Source organism: Saccoglossus kowalevskii, chromosome 22, assembly GCF_978046115.1.
Source record: "Saccoglossus kowalevskii chromosome 22, keSacKowa6.1, whole genome shotgun sequence".
NCBI lineage: Eukaryota > Metazoa > Hemichordata > Enteropneusta > Harrimaniidae > Saccoglossus > Saccoglossus kowalevskii.
Genome location: NC_140662.1, coordinates 31,591,916 through 31,613,795, shown reverse-complemented (window position 1 = coordinate 31,613,795; position 21,880 = coordinate 31,591,916). Strand labels below are relative to the sequence as shown.

Genomic DNA, 21,880 nt, shown 5'->3' with positions numbered 1-21,880 from the left:
CCCATCACTACTTTTGAACTCATAACAATGTTTATATACTAAGTGTGTGAATAGCTATAGATGAGTACCTGTATATAGTTGGATGTATACTAAAACTGTACAGCCTCGTGTTAATTATTTTCGAGGATCAATGTGTATCACGTGAATCCCTAATGAGAGCTGGTGAAGTTGGGTATATAGAGAAAGTGTTTAGTGGAAATTAAATAACAAATCAAACGAATGACGGTGCGTAAGTGAAACAAGCGTAATGAGGTGATTAAGGTGAGGTGAATGTTGATACCTGATGTACTTTTTTATAAATATTAAACAACCACAATCATAAACTATTGCTATTCAGGCTTATCGTAACCTGGAGTATGTTGTGTTTAAATATTACTGCTAACCATTCAAATATTCAAATGTATACCATATACAATTGTGATTTACGTCTCTATTTCAAAATATGAGTTTTGATAAATGTATGCAATCTTGGTGTAAATGATAACATACTGTCAGCACGTTTTGATTCATTCAATATATATGAATGCACATAACATGACAAAGAATGGCGACTTACTATTTCGTTAATAAGCAAGTTGTTTTTCGGATAATGTAATACGTATAGTAAATATTTGGGTCCCTATTAATTCGTGTTACCCTATGTCATGTATGTAGAACTTCATGGGTATCAAAATAGAAACAAATCCTGTCTCATTCCACTCATGATAACTGAGGTAACTGAGACCTTAGACACTGGCAAGACCAATATGTTGATACAAATTAACTATCTTTGGTGGTGATATAACGGGAAATAAACAGAATACTATACGGAAGTTTGAATTACAGTGTTATTTACATTTCTATGTTTTATTATACCGTTTAATCAATATTTAACAATGTTTTCATATACAATACCTTCAGAAATATTAAGAATATGATATTGTTAAAATACGCACGTATGTCTTTTTGTTCTAAACACTATATTCAACCCTATAATAAAACCATCGAGTGAATCAAGTAACATATAATATAAAGAAACAACATGCATACAATGTGGAACATTGAATCAACACTACTCTAATTCATATTGGAGAATAATATGCCCCAGTTTATAAATAGCACAGTTCTAAACCTACAATATTATACGAGTTCAATGCCTAAACTAACACAAAAATAATCACACTAAGTGACATCCCAGCAAAACGTTAAGGTAGTGTTCGTGCATAAATGTAATATGAAGTTATGTAATTAAAGTAAATAGTAGTTAGTAAAAGACATGAAACACTAATAAAAACCTTGCAATCAAATATGTTTACATTAATGAAATGATCTATGAAAACGCCTGACACGTATGCGATTGAACGGTTTTCGCTTCAGTGTGAATTATGGATTGATTCAATAGTTAACGCTGGAGAAGGGAACATCAATTGTATATTATCATTTTCAACTACACATGTTTCAAAAAGATCACATTTAATGCAACACTTTATCGCTTTTGAATTGTGTGTAACTGACTTTAGTATTATGTTATACATTTGTGAGAACTGTGTTACACTAACCTAGATTTTGTTAAATATTGGATGACTAGGTATTTCACAATTAGAAATCACTGAATTCACAATAGTTAATACTTACAATGTAGGTTTGACAGGCTATAGAACTATATTTCAATATGTGAAATGATTGTTTTTCTTAGACGAGAGACCGACTCGTCGGTTTAAGTAACATTGCGGTGCGTCTGAAATGACCCATTATTTATTATATATACATTGCTCGGTTAACAATGTTTCAGCGTCAGAAATTAGAATATCCATTTCTGTTATGTATGTTCGTCATCAAAGATAAAACTTCCCTAACGACCGTAACCATGCACTATGTTTCATATCTTAAACTCGTGTATGATATCCATTTACAATATAAACAAATTAACACAAAGAAATTACTCAATGTAATGTTTAAAAAAATGCACTATGTATTGATTTAATTATGATAATAATGGTGGTATAGTTTCAAATACAGTGGGCGATTTTTTTAAGTTTTTTTTCCCTTATATTTTTATGTTTTTTTTTTATTTTATTTAGGTTCAATTTTTTTTGGTGGTGGTTGTGGTAGTGATGGTGATGGTAAAGATGATGTCTGAATGATTATTTCAATATGAAAATTTGTTTTAGACAGGTTATATCGATAATATCGGTCTACAACATTACACGCGATTGTAGTAGATTCAATTGTGTTCGCTTCTCCGTCATTGTAACACATCCACATATCATGTGTCATTACAACGTGGAACTATGTTAAGAGAACAAATCCATTATTCACAGTGAAGTGTAAACTCCTTCAATCAACTCTTTGGAATTAGTATCATCTTTAACTTTCATTGGAATTGGTGGTTCAGTCATACTGACATCAGTATAATTGGTATCACGATACGTTGTGGACCGTGGTCGTGGCGACCACTCTTCACAACATGGTAATTTCGCTGCTATCCAATTCAAAGCGGGTATACGTCTACAATGCAAGAAAAACGTTAATAAATTAATAATGGCGACAGTTTTATGTCGTACATAGAATATTAATCAAACGTCAAGTGCCTCACGTCAAAAGACAACATGCTCAAAATATATAATATATGGACAAAAATAATATACAATGGTTAATATGTATGTTCTTATAGCGAATTTTGACAGGCGTTTGTTAGGTACCACATGAAACAAGACTTTTGTAATCATTTAATCTTTTCTTTGAAAGTTTATACCTTCGTGTTTTGTTATATTGGCTGTTATTTGTTTTCCTCCTAGAACCACGTGGACAACTCCGTCGTCGCCCAGCACAGGATGTGTTACTTTGACAACAATCACTACGCCATTGTCGACATCGCACAGTGCGCCGACTGACATGCAAAAAGGTGCAAGAAGACAGAATATAGTAATCCGAGCAAACTAAAGCATGCATTACAGTTGATATACTAACTATACTAACAATGCTGCTAGTACTACAGTATGTCAAGCAAAATATGGTTTGTACTAAGCATAACATTTCTAGTATTATAACTACGCCATGCATTATTCAGTTCGTAGTAAATATAAACTAGAACCATCGTTAAGATGTGCACAAGTACTACAAGTACGTTGTGTACAATGAGTTATTGATACACATCATTACATAGATTGAGGATGATTACCCAGTAATATTTAGCCTATTGCATGCATATAGCTATCTATGTGACACTAATTGGTACTGTCACTGTGATGGCCTTGTTTGCTTATGTCTGCATCACATAGTTTAGTGAACAATCTATGGCTTATTTGGTAATAACATCAATAGATGTGACTACATTATCTAAGCGCTGTATGTGCATGCATACTCCCAAGGTGCAGTTCGCCACATTTATAAATATGGTAGATGCACTGTGTTACATTCCATAATCAAAAGACATGAGTATATGTAGCACGTGATTTATACACTCACGAATTGCATCATGGGATACAATTATCAAGCATGCTCATCAGGTCAATAATCATGTTTTACCATGCAATATACCTTTTGTTTGGCTATTGCTGGAACGTTTATAACGTTGTCTCTAGTGTGTACTTTAGGGGACCGAGATGTTCGGAGGCAGGGAAAACACATTCCACAAACTCTTCTAAGACATCACAATAAAAGGCAATATATGAATTGATGTACGTTATTGCAAAGCTACAACTTATTTGCTAGCAACATATTAATGAAGCGAACTGCATTAAGGGAGTAATATGTGTGTTGTTGTAAAATGTCTGACCATCTTTACTACAATACAATTGTTAATTCAATTATAGCAAACTGTGAATGTTAAAAATCACTAAAAATAAATGATTATATAATTTGTATATAATAAAAATACATCCATGATATCACTTACCTCAACTCTTTGCAAATATTCGTACTGAATAGCCCATAAATAGCTGGATTAGTGGCGCTGTTCAATGATGGCAGATTTTGAACTATGATGTGAATTGTCATCGTCAAATCGTTTTTCGGTATGTGACCATATATTTCAAGTATGAACCACAATGTAAATGGACTCCAACACACAATAAATGCTGTTGATTAGAAACCCAGGTTAGATTATGTCAGTTATGTATGCATATTATTATAAACCTTCGTAGTGCTTTTAATCATATCTCAAATTCGAAAGCCACATAATATTCAATTATCAGTAATAAACATAATTTACCAATATTCTACAGTAATTTACACGGACACGGCAAGTAAACTAAAAGTGTAATTTGTAGTGAACACTGTGTTGTGTTGAATGCCATGGAGTTCAAAACTGGGAGAATATAAACAGAGATATTAACCTCGCCAAACAGTCAGTAATTGTATTCAGTCACACTGGTTGATCAACATATCAGTAAAGCGGAAGTTAAAATAATTGTCAATATTACATTTAGATATATCAATATCTATTTTCCATCATTGTTATATAATCAAATCAGCAAAGGCGATATACAGGAACTTTGCATTTGGTCATGCACAGATCTTTGATTGAAAGTGAAGCTGCAAAAAGGAGGACTTTGATGACTGAGCAATATGCAGATCGGCAGCAGTGTTGGCGAGACAAAGACTCGGACATCAAGAGCACTACGGTGTTAGATTTGTATGACGATTGTGAAGGCAAATACTGGTCTCACCAATTTAAACGATTGATTTCTTGGAGAGCGTGCATGAAAATCAACATCACTGCTGCTGCTGATGCGACAACATGGTCTATTCTAGTGACGCGACCAAATGCTCTGTGGTGGCGAAATTGCTGGTGTTGCGGCGTCGGATATTTGTAGTTATAACGAAGATTTTTCGGACCTGTTTTAATGTGTATTAACACTTTGTATCATTGATTTAGCACCAAACTAGTGCGCATCTTAGTGATCATATGTATCTTTGAGCTTACGAGCTCTGATGCTATGTTATCGAGATATTTGTTAGTATGTGTCTTTGTGCTGTTATCTAAGACATATTACACTGAACAACATGTTCGTCCATTCAAACTTACAGTTGTTTTGAACTATAATGAAATTACCGGCATTGTCATCGAAATTCGTTGCGTAAGCCGTTTGTATCAATCAGGTCAAAAGATGATGGATTTTCGAAAACCAGTATAATTGTCGACACAACCCTGCATAAAACATGTTTCTAATCATTCGAGAGTTGAATGACTGATTTCGTGAATAAGGGTCGCATGTAACAATATTTGTGTCCTTCGTCCCTTTCCATTACGTTTACGAGTTACACACTTATAACTATTTGTTAAGAATAAACTGTATAGTGACTCCGCATTTAGCTCCTTGTTTGTTTTTTCTGGAATTGTTCTTTTTCTAATGAACATAAGTGGCGGTATATCAGGAGTTGGTTTGTGATGCGGATATGAGGTGTTAATGTAATTAATGTTTTTCATCTTTCGGGATGACATCATGTGCAAACTGTCTGTAAGCAGACTGTAGTGTTTTGAAGAGTGAGTTTGGGGAACGATATGAATTATGGCTATAACATTTACAAGTACTTTTGAGATAAAAGAGAGATTGTAAACAGGTCTGTAATACTTGAGAATATCAGAATCAAGCGCAGATTTCTTCAGAAGAGGTTTCACAATAGCTATTGATATTTGACATGGTGATGAGTGGCAGGTCAATGTCAGAAGTATCAGCATCCAGGTTGTCAATTTATCTTTGAAATGGTTTTAGTAAAGCCGATTAACAGTGGAATGAGTTGGCAGTGGTTAATTATTATTACGAATGAGACTGGATAAAACTTAAAAAGAGCCTTCTGATCATAGATTTCTCTTCGTTAATCTTGGTGTAGTATTAAGTTTTGGCATCACGAATGAGATTGTAGACAATTTTCTAAAGAGATCTACATATTTGTTTAGCTGCAATTTTAGGAGTAAACCAATTAGTATATGGATGAATAGTAATAAAACGTTTTTTTGTGTGTGTGGTGCATGTTTATCGAGTAGCTCTGAGAGACATGATTTACAACGTGAAACTGCTGAAATGTAGAGACTGTTCAAGGTTAATGACCAAACAACGTGAGTCTGTATACGTGAGGTAAAGAATGTAACCACGGGTGTGCGTGGGTTCATTCACCCATTGTGTAAGTTGGCAATAGTGAACTAAGTCTCGAAATATGTGTATGTTGGAAACTGAAGAATCAGTTGCCTAATGAAAGTTAAACAGTTATAACAAAATGACTATTGTAAGCTGACAATTCAGTAGAATACCAAATTCGACCATAAATTGAGAGACAGTGTATTTATTCCTTGCATTTGGTAATATATAATAATGACTTTTAGTGAGATACCATAGTAACGAAGTTCAATCGCGACAGCCTCGAATGAGACGACATTTATTAACGGCTTCCAGTTGCTAACAACTACGCTAGGTTTATATATAAAGGCTATACCGCTGCCTGCTGATTTTTCACGTGGAAAGTGACCGTAGGAGTAACCGGGTGGTGTAACTTCTTCAATGACTGGTTCATCGCCAGTATCTTTTAACCAGGATTCAGTATTTGCTATTGCATTACTGTTGCGTTCAGTGATATATTCAGAAAAGACAAAAATTTTGTTGTGGGGAGATTGTGCATTCCAACTGCAGATTTGTTATAGTTGATTCCTCGTTATAAAATGTTCTTGAACGTGGCTGTTTTTTCTGTTATTTTTAGTACATGCTATCGAGGCAGATGTTTTTAATTGACGTACGCCTCTGCGGGTTGGATGTTTAGACTGAATTCCCAATGATGTAATGGCATGCCATATAGCGGAAGAACATTTGAGTATGAAGGTGTCCCTTTTTAGAAGAGTAAGGAGAGAATGCAAGTTTGATAAATATCTGCATTTGAAGTGTACAAATTGCAGGTGTTTCACTATTTGCATAAGAATGAAGTAATTGCCAAGTCTACTGTTCATGTGAAGCTGTATACTTGCAGTGCAACCAGGTGAGTTGAAATTGAAAATGGAAAACCTGCAGCATTGTGAATAAACGTCCCTCTGATATCAGTTCAGTGCAAGTCCAGGTAATTCAAGTGTTTGACTATTAATCAGTGAATGTCAATAAACTCGAAAAAACAAAGAGCAATTGTGAGAGTGGCAGCCTGTTAGGCGCACACATGTGGACAAAACTGTGTATACTGTGTAGTATAACATGGAGTTTTTATACACTGCTAGCAAATAATGGTGGATGTGTAAAAACTTGAATGGTTTGATTGTACTGTATGTATGTACTGTGTAATGTTTTTGTAACCTTTTTGTTACTTATTATATAATTGCAGTGTTAAATCACTTGAACGATATATACATATCAGTTTACGTCTAAGTTATGATACATATAGAAATTTCCCTAGCCAAGTAAATGCTATATGTAATCAATTGTATCCAGAGCAGTGCAGGTTTTGTGTCTTGGTATCGCGACATTTTTTGTTTCTCATTATATACTGAACATCCGTTGATTTTGTAGTTTTCGGTAGCATACTAATTATTATCGTTTGTGGAATTTCATTAAAATTTTATTTAACAATATATATAGCCTATATATATATATATATATATATATATATATATATATATATATATATATATATATATATATATATATATATATATATATATATATATATATATATATATGTTTCGCATTTTCTAGATTATGTGGCTGTTTTTAATTACTCATTGTGTAATTAGACACATTAACAGCTAACAGCACAATTATCTAAACATTTTACATTTTGAATTTGAACTTACATAGAACAATGCACAGCGTCATCTTTATTGTTTTGATCTTGGCTTTTGGTATTAATCCCCTCGAACTGGCGCTTCTTTTGGCACTTATAGAATTCGACTTGATTTTGGAACTTCTCTTATAGTTACCTTGGAGAATATAAAGAAAGAATATTGTGTGGATAATACTATGACAATGAAAAGTAAATATAATTAGATAGAAAAAACTAGGCAATTAATTCAGGTGTACATGTAATATCACTGACAGTAAATATGTTTATTCTAAATTGGTATGACAAAATATGGTGTATTGGAAGGCGTAAGCTGTAAATTAATATTATGCTCTAATATTCAGCTTCTACAAGTGTACGTCTGCATGTTTTATAATACAATGCACTATTATATTAGCAATTGCTATATCCCAATTACTTCGAATTTATTGTGTTCCTGTGTATGGGTTTTCTGTTACGTCTCTTAGCGTGGTTAAAACTCACCATTTTTTTCGTTGAAGATTCTTCGCTTTGCAGGAACCATCATTTTACTTTTTCGCCAAATTGTATATATAATGACGGAATAACAGAACGTGACGATTACAAGAGGAATAAAAAATAAAAGAAAGGCCAGTATTACGGAGTATGGTTTCCAAACCCACGTTTGCGGAAGCTCTATCCAGCACTGAACTTCACCATTTTCAAGGACAGTTTCCTCAAAAAACACTGGACTCGGTACAGCTAATATAAATGCCACTACCCACATAGAAATCACCATTATCATCGATCGTTTGTCTGAAATAGATTTTGGATGAAATAGTAAGACATGATGTGTAATAATTTACACTCACACATGTTGTATAATATTATTTACCTGACATTGTGCCGCGTTCAAAACAACCACCAACATCCCACGCCATTATTGATATTATTCATATTTGGTTTATATTAAGGCCATGTCACTCCTTGGCTGATATTGGTTGCTAGTTGGTAAAATCATGGACATTTCAATATTTTGCTGTTACTAGTTACTAATGTTTTTAAGTTCAATCTATTCTAATTATTAGCTTCCATTATTTACTAGGTAAACCATTTGAATAATTGGCTGTCATTATTCACTAATGTTTTTGTATTGATTATTGCTTTCACTAGTTACTAATGCTTCGAGCAAAGATAATTTTAAAACCGTTACGCTAGGCTGCCAGCTGCCAATAGTTAAATTCAATTTTGGTTGTTAATAATTACTTTGAGTTAAATCAATATCTAGTAGTTTAGGTTCAGGACATTTTAATTCTTGACTGTAATTAATTATCATTAGTTACACTTTATTTAGATCAAAACCATTTGGCTGTTATTAGTTTCTAGGTAAAATTGTTTCAATCCTGATCCATTAATAAGGGAAAAAACAACTTACTAGAGGTGTAGTGCCAATACATTTTGACCCTTGTTGACATTAGTTTCTAATTTGTTTATTAAAGCCCGATTCATTCCCTAGCTATATTCATTATTTACTAATAGTTTGAGTCAAACATATTTCAATCATTACATTAGTAATATTATAAACTACTAATTTCAATATCTGCATGTCAATAGTTAAAAATTACTATTACACAGATATCTCATGCAACTTACCACTGCCAGAAAAGTTCATAGGATGTACGATTGCATCGTATCGGTCAATACTAAGCGCCACCAACTGGTACGTTGACCCGTAAACAACAATTGCCTGAAAAAATAAATTGCCCATTGAAACACTCTTGAGTATCAGGGTTTAACTGCATCAACCGAAGATATAATCGTTATATGATACCAGGTATTGAATCAATGTGCATGTCTTATATAGAAGAATGTGAGTAACATCATTCTTAAGAATGATATTGTCGTATCGGGTCAATGTGTGTGTCTCACATCAAATAGATATGCTCTACATCGCCATTGAGGAAGTGATCATAATATAGGGTCAATGTGTTTGTCTCACATAAAGGTGCTGTGAGTTGCATCACCATTGAGGAAATGGTCATAACATCGGGACAATATATATGTCTTACATAAAGAATGTGCTAGTTACCGTTGCTGTTGATCATAAAATCGTAGTAAATTTTACATCTCGCATCAAGAGGTTATGAGCTACATTGCCATTGAGAATGTGCTTATAGCGGGTGAGTGTGTACAACTCGATAACTTGGTTATGCCATTTAGGATGCGATCGCAATATCGGTTCAATGTCTGTGTCCCAAATCGAGAGGAGCAGCGCATAAAACATGCAACCTGTGATTGTAATATCGGGTCATTGTGTTCGTCTTGTAGATGTGAGCTACATTGCAATAGAGGTTGTAATTCTTATTTATGTTTATTCTATGTATCTCTCACCAAGAAGCTGTTAATTACATTGCCACGATAGATAAGACCATGATATCGGGTCACTGTGTACATCTCTCATCAAAAAGCAGGGAGCTACATTGCCATAGAGGATATGATTATAATATCGGATAATTGTGTACAACATTCATTAAGAATCTGTGAGTTACATTGGCCATGGAGGATGAACTCATAGTATCGGTTCACTGTGGACATTTATCCTCCATAAGCGGTGATCTAGTACATTGCCATGAAGGATAACATTATAATATTGGATCACTGTGTTCTTCTTTCAACTAGAAGGTGTGAGCGACATAGTAATGAAGGATAGAAATCATAATATCTGTTCACTGTGTACATCTCTCGTCAAGAAGCTGTGAGCTACACTGTATGAAAGATGAGATCATAATATCGGTTTACTATGTACATCTATCATTAAGATGATGTGAGCTACATTGCAAGAAATATAAGGTCATAATCCCGGGTCACTGTGTGCAACTCATGTCAAGCGCACGTGAGCTACATCGACGCTGGGGGAATAATGTGTAGGCCTCGTATCAAGCAGATGTAAACTACATTGCCAGAACTGTATCGTAATATCGGGTAAGCGTCAAAATAATGTGAACGTAATTTATGGTCGAAGAGTATGTTTGACATCAAGAAGCGTGAGCTACATTGCCGTAAAAGATGTAACCTTGATGTCGGGTCAATGCCTACGTCCTACAACAAGAGGGTGTTGGATGCCTTGCCATTGAAAATATGATCGTAATATCGAATCAACGTTTACGGGACGCATCAAGAATCTGTGAGCTACATCACCATTGTAAAAGTGGCCTTATTATCGGGTCAATGTGTGTGTTTCGCATCACGAGGTTATGAGAGCGGTTTATTGTAATCAAAGAAACGAAACGAAACGGGGTGACAAACATAAAAAAATAAACTGTAATCAGAGAAAATGGGTTTGATACGCACAATATTAACAAAACATTTGCCAAAAATAACGACATTTTAATTAGTAAACAATTCGTTTCGCTAATTACAGATTATCGGAAATCTGTAATAAGCGAAATAAGTGTCCTACACGTACAGTATTCACAATTGTCGGACAAAACTTGACCAGTATATTCACCTTTCAGTCGTGTATATAACTTCATAAAATATTTGCCCAACTTAACGATATTTTAATTAGTAAACGGTTCGTTTCGCTAATTACAGATAATCGGAAATCTGAATTAAGCGAAACAAGGGTCTTACACGTACAATATTCACAATCGTCTGTTAAAACGTGGCCAGTATATTCACCTTTCAGTCTTGTATATAACTAACGTCATAAAATATTTGCCCAAAATAACAGGTGTTAATTAGTAAACGATTCGTTTCGCGAATTGCAGATAATCGGAAATCTGTAATCAGCAAAACAAGTGTCCTACATGTATATTACAGCCAAATCAAAGTCAGCTGGGACTTTCAGTTGTGAGGCATGAAACAACAAACGCTGCCATTGGTATATTTCGAGAATAAAAAAATAAACGCAATCAAAGGCGCCGACCAAACGCGTTTGAAATAAATTGAACATGTTGTGACACAGCCTCACCAGCTTCTTTGACTCACGCAAGCGCACACATGAGTGCTATTTCCGTATATTAAATACGTTCACAAAAAAAATGAAACACCGGAAGGGAAAGTATACATCGTGTTTTTATTAACACAGCAAGACCGTACTGGCTGGAGAATTGCTTATTATTAGTTGTCATCAGACATATCCCTGTACAGGATTTGTTGAACAATATCTCAAATTTCCGAAAGAATATTCCAATAAGTTGGGTTAAATATGAATTGAATATCCAAATGATCAGCTAAACAGTTCATCACCACTAGTATGGCGAGTTATCAACGAAAACGACGTTTCCGGTCATTTGCAGAGTTTGCCGCATCATGGAAAATTGTTAAAAAAAGAATCCGTGTCGGGGGAATCCTTGACGATGTTTGCATATACAATCCTATGTTAATTAGCTAAACGAGCAAGTTCAGCTTTCTGCGTATCTTTAAATTTCAACTCTAGAACCAATATGCGCATGTCCCTATACTCTGTTACAAACACTATGGTACCTGAATCCCGATTAATCCATAAATATGATTCGGTGTGTGTCAATTTCCTTTAGTCCTTCAAGATACCTTGAGTGGAGATAAAATTTACTTCCGAAAATCATTCTAACGCTGATCTTGTCATCCGTTTCCATGTGTATTTTTCAGGAAGTCGACATTTTACAATGTTGAACACTACGACAAACATTTTCCCTTTTCGACATTGTGAAATTCTTTCGTTTGTTGGGAGAAAATAAACCCTGAAAAAACTGATTTTGAAAAGATAATTCAGAAATTTATGTTAAGAATAATTCATAACGAAATGTGTCCCCCATGCACCCATCAATAATTTTCATAATAACTAATTACACTAGAATATTACAGAAAAAAGAAAATGTGCTATATTCTCTATTTTTGTGCAATTTATTTGTTTTGAATTATGACTGAAAAAAAACTTAATGGAATTACAAACTATCTAGTGTGTTCGACAACTCGTGTATGAACAATAACTTTAATAAATATGACTTTAATTGGTAAAAATACTGTATTTTTCTTCATAAAAACAAAAGAATTTCTCAATGTCGAAAAAGGAAAGTCATTATCGTAGTGTTGTTGGTAATAGTTGAAAATCTTCCACGTGAATCTGCTCATATTTTCAACAGCTGTATATATCTAACTTCGCAATCGCTAAGTTTCCTTGAAGGACCACGAGTTTTGTTCGTTGTTTGCACGTCGTCATGTTCACAAAATTGCAGACAATTATTTGTAAGGATGCCCCTTTTCTCGATCTTTTAGTGAGTATTCCGCGAAGTATATAGCGTGTTCTCACTTCAGCATAATTTTCTTCGAGTTCACGAATTAGAGCTCTTGTAGGTCGATTTCCCACATGCACATTCTCGTCCTTTGCTGCTAACCTTTATTGCACTCTTGTTTGTAATATTTATATGTTGTTAGTTTTTTTGTCTTTCTAAATATGGAGTTTATTTTGATTGACATTCAACGAGATCGTTTGAATTTTGAATTTGATGGCTGGTTCGAATTTATGCACTTTTACATTGATCAATGTTGCGTTCGAGTTAAGTCACTAGAAATTACAAGTCTGATTTAAATTTTTCTTGCTGTGTTTTTTTCTTAGTTACGAAAGCCCATTAAGGCCATGACAAAAAATATTAAATCTCAAAATTTTGACTTTCAATCTCGAAATTTTGACTTTCAATCTCGAAATTTTGACTTTCAATCTCGAAATTTCGACTTTCGCTATTCACCTAGTTTTGGCAGCATTTAACATCAATCTAATTAGTATTTACGTTGGTTTATTTACATTTTGTGGTGTTATATTATATATTTGTTTTTACTTTCACTACCATTGTTGGAAATTTTGCAAAGAAAATGTTGTGAAGTAGATATAAAAACTCAATCTAGAAAAGTCTATGTTACTTACAATAATCATACGTAAACATCTTCTATTTTTCTCAATAATTGCTGAGGCAAAAGCAAGTTGTTTAATGTTAACAAATTTGTTGTTGGCTAGCATGGCATTGTTACTGCAACATATATTCCCATCGAACATTGCTAACTATATCAATGTCATGTTTCCTTGCAAAAAATAAACTTACTGACCAGAGCATCGATGAATGTGTTATGAATAATTATAATAAGCAACAATTATTAAAGCGACGTAAGCAGAGTTTGACGAGGTAGTATTCGAATTTTTTCACGGTTCGACTGTTTAAATTGTACTAATGACGCATTGTGAACATTGATTTCAAAATAACATTGCGCTAAGTGTCTCTTCAAACAACATTTCGGCATGCACTGAATTTAGTGTTGTATCACTGCCAATCATCACGTGATATAGTTCTTGTTTTTTCGAATCGCAACCAAATTGCGTAATGTATATACAGTAAAATTATTATTTTCCCTGTTATCAAAATACTTAGTATCACAGTTATTGGGGAGCGAAGTTTAAGCATTCTTGGTTTGAACATGGGATGGCTCTCCAACAAATTATTTATGATGATTTTCTTTTCATGACTGTATTGAGAACGCCTAAAACAAGATTTTGTGTAACGTGCCAAAGTCCACAAAGACGAAATTAGTACAATATGAATTAACAAACGAACCAAAACAAAAATGCGAAAAATAGCTCGCCAAACCCCGCTTTTAAGATTTATCGTCCTGATGGGTTCATTATCCCTAGAAGTTATGGTTAATAATTGTTCAATTAAATAATCTACTAACATCTACTTTTACTTGTTCAGATGGTGACGATCGACGACATATCGTATTTTAATCATACTAGATTAACTATAGAGACCAGAGCTACTTTTCTCTGCATTCGGGTACAATTCCCGCATCAAAACGTCAAGTTTAGGTATGGACTAAAGGATCAAAATTGTTATAGTTTCCGATTTCGTCTGCATTGAATTCTGTCGCTGCCACAGTGTTTACGCATGTTGTGCGTGAAGTCTTCTCGTGGAATATCTCCTCGAAATGCTGAACGTTTTATGTTGCTTGCAAGCGTACCACTGCCAACCATGTGTTTGGAACATTGCGAACTGCCATGGAACTCCTGTCAAAAATCCGTGATAACTGATATCGATCAAACACAACTTATATGCAAACATGAACAACCAAATTCATATTGCACATGTTGGGGTAGTTTTGGTGCAATTTACAAGGCGGGGGGGGTCTCAAGAAGTAGCCCAACGTACATTTTTTTTAGAGATTTCGAACGTTGTTTTCAGGTGTTGTCAGGCGGGTGAATGCCCTGCTGTTCGCCCGAGACCGCCTTTCGACCAATCAACGTGACGTGCGCGGGAATGAGGTTTAACAATAAATAAATAATTATTAATTAACTGCAACTGAGGTCACGTGTCTATCAAGATTTTTCTCCCACATGTGACAAATATTCGTCGAAGCGCAAGAGAGGTAAATAATTCCTACACCCGGGAGACAAATCTCATATACCCCGAAGCTTACAAATAATATTTTTTGACACCCGAATTTAGAGTTCACTTGTCAAAATCCTCAGCGGCAATAACTGCACCAGTAAGAGGTGAAACAACCTGGCACAACAGTTCCGGAACAACATTACTATACAAGGAGATATCTTCTCTTTTATCATATAGTCAACTGCCGAAAGCGTTGTGTTTGTTTACGTATTCATATCGTAAGAATGCGATCTTGTCAATTGCTCGCGCCGCGAGTCACATATCATTGTAGTTTTCCATACAAGAACTTTCAACATTTTGCATTTTGATTTTTTCTGTCGGTGAGTTTGTGTGGTTCGATATACGGACGCAAATAGAGTGGGGATTTTTACATATACTGAAGGGTATATATAATTGTATAAATCTATATATAATTCATTGGTAATTCGAACCAGTGTGACATTATCGCGAACGAGCGACTCATTGTATAGCGGCCGTATTCATCAGAGCCACAGGCGAGCTATACGGGGAGTTACATGGACAGGTAATGTGTAATAATAAAATGTAGTAATTGATTTCATTTCATCAAGAAATGAACATTGGATCCACCGAATCAACGAAAATTCGAAATGAAAATATTCCTAAAATTCCGATTTATTTCGATGCTGGTAATACAATGTTCTGATCTGACGCTGCCGAGTAAGTTTTGCCTGGTTTATGACATTTTATCACTGTTTCCCATGGCAAGGGTATATCTAAAAAAAATATACTTGATGACATGTGATGAAAATATATATATATATATATATATATATATATATATATATATATATATATATATATATATATATATATATATATATATATATATATATATATATATATATATATAATGCTTACTAGGTATTTTTTGGTGTCTAGAAATATTTAAATACTAACATATTTTTGTTTGTTTTTAACGAGAAGATGTGTTTTCATTGTGATCTATGGAAACCGCTACTAAAATGGCATTTTTGCATATCATTGCTCCGTTTCTTTTCTCAAATGACAGATTGACAGTGAACCGAAAAGGTTCACATACTATCAACTAGACGATTGTGAAAAAAAATATGTTTTTAAGACTGCAAACAGTAAAACACTCAGAGTGCAGGGCTAATTCATTAACATGTCTAACGTGTCCTTTCTCTTGCTTGAGTGTGAAAGTACATGGTTTAGTTAATAACACTTATTTTTTTCAAATATAAGAATTTCTTTTATTTGGGAAGGTTCTTCTATAAAAATATAATATTGAGATTAAGAACATGTTAGATATTATATATTTACATTGAGATTTTGGAAGTCATTTTGTGTACTATTTTCAATTTACCATGTTAATTATTTGATCGTTCACTAATAATTAGTAATAATATCACAAATACATATTTAATGGCATAAAACCAATCATTTTTGATTAATTGAATATAACCTTTTTAAAATCCATTTCCGACTGGTTTAATTGTATATACCTGTAATCGCGCAGTACTAAGACGAAACTGTCAATGTAAACTAAATCTTCGCAAACACGACTAGGATAGGGTAATTGGGTATTTAATTTGGGTTAACATGAATGTATGGTGATCGTATACAGCCAGTTCATTGAATAGCAATAACAAAATAATCAACAAGTTTACGTGACATTTAGAAATTACATACAAGAGGCAACGAATTTCAAAATTATTGAGGATTCCAGGAACCAGCGGAATGTCTCAACGACCAAAGCTAGTGAAGCTAGTGAAGCCCAATCTGATAGAAACCCTTGTTTGAACTTTTCTTATTCTTCTCGTAATTTTTTGATGTTACTATCTATTACTCCGACTTGACTTCGCGAGTACTGATTTTAACATATATCCTTACCAACATAGTACAGCGCTGATATATATTTCTCTCCCCAGCCTCCGTTCTTGTGAAGATAATTATCATATTTTTGAGCAAACTAGAAACGGATAGTCCTTTACTTGGACGCACACTGGGTTTCTACCGACTACAAAAGTAGTGTTAGTTTTAATTAAAGCGTTGAACTTTATTTTACTGCGTGGAGTGCTTGGTGCTATAAATTCGATGATATTTTATTATAGTAGGAAACCTACTTTATTATATTCCCATTAATCCTAGATCACGATCATATACGAATTTGCTCAGTCGGTACTTCGATAGCATCCCCAGATGTATTGGTTATTAACACAAAACGCGGCATTCCTATCATAATGCATACGAATTTGCAGCAGACAGCGGTGCTGATCACAGTTACTAAACTTAGTCGACATTGAACAGTTTTGCGTTTGATCTCAGACATCTAATAAATGTATTAGTTGTCTGAGGTTTGATTGAAAAATGACTTCCGCTGTGGGAAATGGAGAGTTTTGCCGTGACGCGGAGAGTTTTGCCGCTACAAGTGATAGAGTTTTGCCGCAACTAATTAAAGATTTACCGTCAAATTGTGGAGTTTTGCCGTCAAATAATAAACTTTTACCAATAAATAATAAAGTTTTGCCGTGAAGTTATAGTGTTTTGCCGTGAAATAATAGAGTTTTGCCGCGATGAATTAAATATATGTTGTCACTTGTGGACCACTTTGGCTTATAGAAAAGGGGAGTACGCTGATGTAGAACACACTTAATTGGGAGTGTTCAATATTCAATAAAATGAACAACAAATCTAACCTTTAATGTCTATTTGAGTGCAGTTATCATTGGATTATGCAATTCGTAACGTTCAATCGTTAAAAGTAGAAATTTCAGCATTATGAAAGTCAAGATTAAAAGTCAAAATTTCGAGATTGAAAGTCAAAATGTTGAGATTGAAAGTCAAAATTTCGAGATTGAAAGTCAAAATTTCGAGATTGAAAGTCAAACATTCGAGACTGAAAGTCAAAATTTCGAGATTAAATATTTTTTGTCATGTCCCTAATGAGCTTCCGTACTTAGTCAAACGGTATTAAATATAAATGCGCGTGGTCGGCGCCTTTGACTGCGTTTATTTTGTTTTTTATTCTCGAAATCTAACTGAACTGAAAGTCTCAGCTGCCTTTTTTGGCAGTAATATACGTGTAGAACACTTGTTTCTATCATTTCCGATTATCTGTCTAAGCGGAACGAAACGTTTAGTAATTAAAATCTCGTTATTTTCGGCAAATATTTTATGTAGTTATGTACACGACTGAAAGGTGAATATACTGGCCCGTTTTGTTTCGTTTCGTTTCTTCGATTACAATAAGCCGTTTTGAGCTACATCGCTCTCGATAAATTTATCGTAATATCTTGCAATCGTGAGATTCCCATCAGGTCAACGTGGACCTCACGCATCAAGTGTATGTCCCACATCAAGTCGCTTTTAGAACATTGCCGTTGAGGGTGTGGTAAGTACGTATTGCATTAAGTGGGTGTAAGGTACATGACCGTTTTCTTAACGGCTAAAAACGGCATTCATTGGTGTGTTCATAATATATTCAAATTGAGGCCCATTTACAATTTTGGATTGTATTATGTTGCAACAACTTGTTCCATCTTTGCTTTGTAGCTCAGCTATGGTCTTTAAGTCTGGCTGTAGAATTTTTTGTGGATCTGATTTCAATGGTGGTATTCATTTGTTCTCACTTTCTAGTGAATCGAAGAGATGTGGATTGGTTGCGTACACTACATCAGCTGCCAGAGATCAGAATGTCTTTGCTTGACAACACAATACATGACTTATTCATTAATGTGATTCTGGTAAGTGTTAAAATGGACATTAATTTTAACTAAAAGGAAACATTTTTCAGTATCTGAACCAAAATTATTTATGCACATTTCGCCTGGTTGGTATTATGTGGCCTGGTTTTACGGTGTCATAGACTGGTTTATTTTGTAAAAAGATATACCTACAGGGAACAATGTGGCCATATTGCATCTGGGGCATTTTTCTGCTGTGTCTGTGTACGGTTCGTCAGGCTGGTAAGTTAGTTGGTTGGTTGGTTAGTTGCATGTTTGGGGTTGATTAGTTGAATGATGGGAGTTAGTTGAATCGTTTGTAATTACTTTTTGTGTAATAAAATGACTTCTATCATTATACGAACATAATGACCGTACTGTTAGTGGATACAAAGCTTATAGTGCTAGAATTTTGAGGTTATTTAGATTTAGGACAGTTATGCTCCATTATTTCAACTGTGTATTGCGATCCTCTGCAAGCAGAAATCATGTACCTCTTCGTTGTTGTGTTGCAAGAATCCATTGACTGTTATAAATTTCCACATCCTGGAATTATGAGTTATCACCATGCACACTTAGACAATTTATTCATTCTATTATTATGTGCTTTGTCTATTATCATTATTTTGAGAAGTATTGAAGCCAGGAACTTTAACTTGATATGTTGGTGTGTGTGTACTTCATTTCCAGTACTATTTGTACTGTACAGTTCTGTGGGTGCCCCTCTCAGCATCCATAAGCAGGCCTTACACTGTAAAAGGAGTCATAATATCAAGAACGCGCATTTTGCAAAGTTGTCGTGTAAAAACTCGTCGATATACAGGTTTGATATACTTATGAATCTAATTTATGAAATATCTGGGTGAATATTGATTATAAGTTTAAACATAAACAGTTGTAAACAGCATTGAAACACACAGTGATCAAGTTGTTAGCGTCCGTAATAATAACAGATGATTCAGACCACCAGAGAACTATTTTTTTTATTTAACGAGTCGTCAAGGGTCAACGGGATCACACGTTTCATAATAATATAATTAATTTATGTATATCAAGTTTCAACCCATGCATTATACAACTTATTGTATCTAAGCGGGACAGTTATTGATATCACTCTACAAGTTTGTTTCACTATATTACCTGAACATACTTCACCAGTTTACATACAATCTCACCACCATAAAATTCGCGAGTGTATCTGTGTATAATATCTGGTAGAATGTTCAACAATCCGACGGACAAGTCTGCAAAATAAGATGTAGGCAGCATGACAATATGTTTGTATACGAAATAAAAATAACACACTATAACTATGAATCAAATATTACATAGATCCGGAGTAAACTTAAAGCTGATTGGTGCATACGAGGATTTGCCGCTACAAAACGAAGTCCGTATATTTTCGTCACAACATTATAATTATATTGTAGTTTGCGTCGTTGTATTTAACACTAACCTGCGATGGCGAGGTTCATGATGAAAAAGTTCATTCTAGACTTCTTGTGCCTCACTAAGCAAACAGAAACTAAAACAATAGCATTTCCAATAACAACAAATGCGAAGAGAAACCAAAGTAAAATAAGCTGTTCCGTCTGGAAAGAAAAATACATATTGCATGATATGTTTGAATTATTATATAAAATAAACAGCTTATGACGTTTTTTTCATAATCATTATATAATACATTTCTGGTAAATAAAACGTGAGGGTACAGTTTTATCATTCCGTTTGTCGTCATTGAATGAAGTCATTATTTTACATAATGTTATAAGATTTTATGTTTCTTTTATTTGTATAAAAGTGTACCTTTCTTTAATGTTAAGAACAATTAAATAACATTAGCTGAACGTATACATATATTATATACAAAATGTTTGTTTATTTTTAATTAAATTGTTCGCTTTATTAGGCGAGAGAAGATCATAATCAAATGAATATAATAGTATGTTCTCTCATGTTCGTAAACGTGGTGTATTAAACTGCATGAACTCACTATCAATTACCAATGGTGCTTCTCCTATCCAGGCTATTTTGATTTGTCTGCTCTGGCTGGACAATATATTTTTTATATTAATTTGTTCAGTATTGGCTATCCATGTCAGCTCTGATCAAGATATTACCTAGCTGAGTTAATTTCAATTTCACATACCTGATACATGGACAGCACAGATTGATGTTTCTCTGGTATGTCATATGTACTATTATTCACAGTGTTATTATATACAGTTGTGTTGATGAACGCCCCCATTACCGCTGCATACTTCATCTCATTCAACTTGGATGTCATAACTTATTGTAAACGTAATATATTAAACGGTGCCGTATGAGTCATTCCGAGACCGAATAACACTTTCTGATATTAGTTGTAGAAACACCAAATCTGAGAAGTAAACATAATAAATTGATAGGTAAACGTATGTCATATAACCAATTTTCGCACAATGCGTGTTTAATACGTGATTGACGCATTAAAGCTGGTACACACTCTCACGTGTCCGAGTCGTACACAGGCTTCATGTACTGTTCTAACCCACTGTGGACCCCGTTATATTCTCGGGTATTCTTGAAAAAGCGCGGAATCCCCACTAAACCTCCTGTAAAACTACACTGTAAATTTCGGAAGCACTTTCATGTTTTCAAATAAAACACACCGTTTTAATTGAAAACACACTGTTGTAATTAAAAACATGTGTACTTTATAATAAAACACTTGTATTTTCTATCAAAACAGTAGTGTTTTAGTATTTTTAGAAAAGTGTTTTATGGAGTTATTAAAGCGCTTTTTGATGAAAATTAAGCACATTATAAACACACAAAAATACACTTTTCCGAAACAAAACACTAGGTGTTCTACGGTGACATAAATGTGTAATTAAAGTGTTTGTTGATAGAACATTTAAGGACTAATGCATCCTCGTTTATGCGAAATTGAGTGAAAAGTTTCGGGACTCGTGAGTAAACATTATGGTATATATGCCAACTAGACAATCACCGAAAGTGACGTAATGATGCGATGGATCATGACAATACATCCAGAAAATAATTGTATGTCCCTCACCAACC

The 21,880-nt window shown here is 34.2% G+C and overlaps 1 protein-coding gene across 1 annotated transcript; it reads right to left on the bottom strand.

Moving 5' to 3' along the window:
- Positions 1 to 2,369: 2,369 nt before the first annotated feature.
- LOC100367563 (neuropeptide S receptor-like) lies at positions 2,370 to 21,191 on the bottom strand. The gene is made up of 9 exons (XM_078007410.2): positions 20,967 to 21,191; positions 20,274 to 20,409; positions 19,958 to 20,061; positions 9,349 to 9,442; positions 8,221 to 8,511; positions 7,751 to 7,876; positions 3,878 to 4,058; positions 3,520 to 3,622; positions 2,370 to 2,487 (listed from the first exon to the last, which is right to left on the bottom strand). Exons 1-9 carry the CDS (start codon positions 21,102 to 21,104, stop codon positions 2,440 to 2,442), a joined length of 1,221 nt encoding a protein of 406 aa, XP_077863536.1. The 5' UTR covers positions 21,105 to 21,191; the 3' UTR covers positions 2,370 to 2,439.
- Positions 21,192 to 21,880: the final 689 nt, after the last annotated feature.

Excerpts from the sequence above, each read along its gene's own strand:
- LOC100367563 (XM_078007410.2), bottom strand. The coding sequence starts at position 21,104 with ATGACATCCAAGTTGAATGAGATGAAGTATGCAGCGGTAATGGGGGCG. Across the intron at positions 20,062-20,273 it reads CATGAACCTCGCCATCGCAG|ACTTGTCCGTCGGATTGTTG; the intron begins GTTAGTGTTAAA and ends CTTATTTTGCAG. Across the intron at positions 2,488-3,519 it reads CAGCAATAGCCAAACAAAAG|ACGTATACCCGCTTTGAATT; the intron begins GTATATTGCATG and ends CTTGCATTGTAG.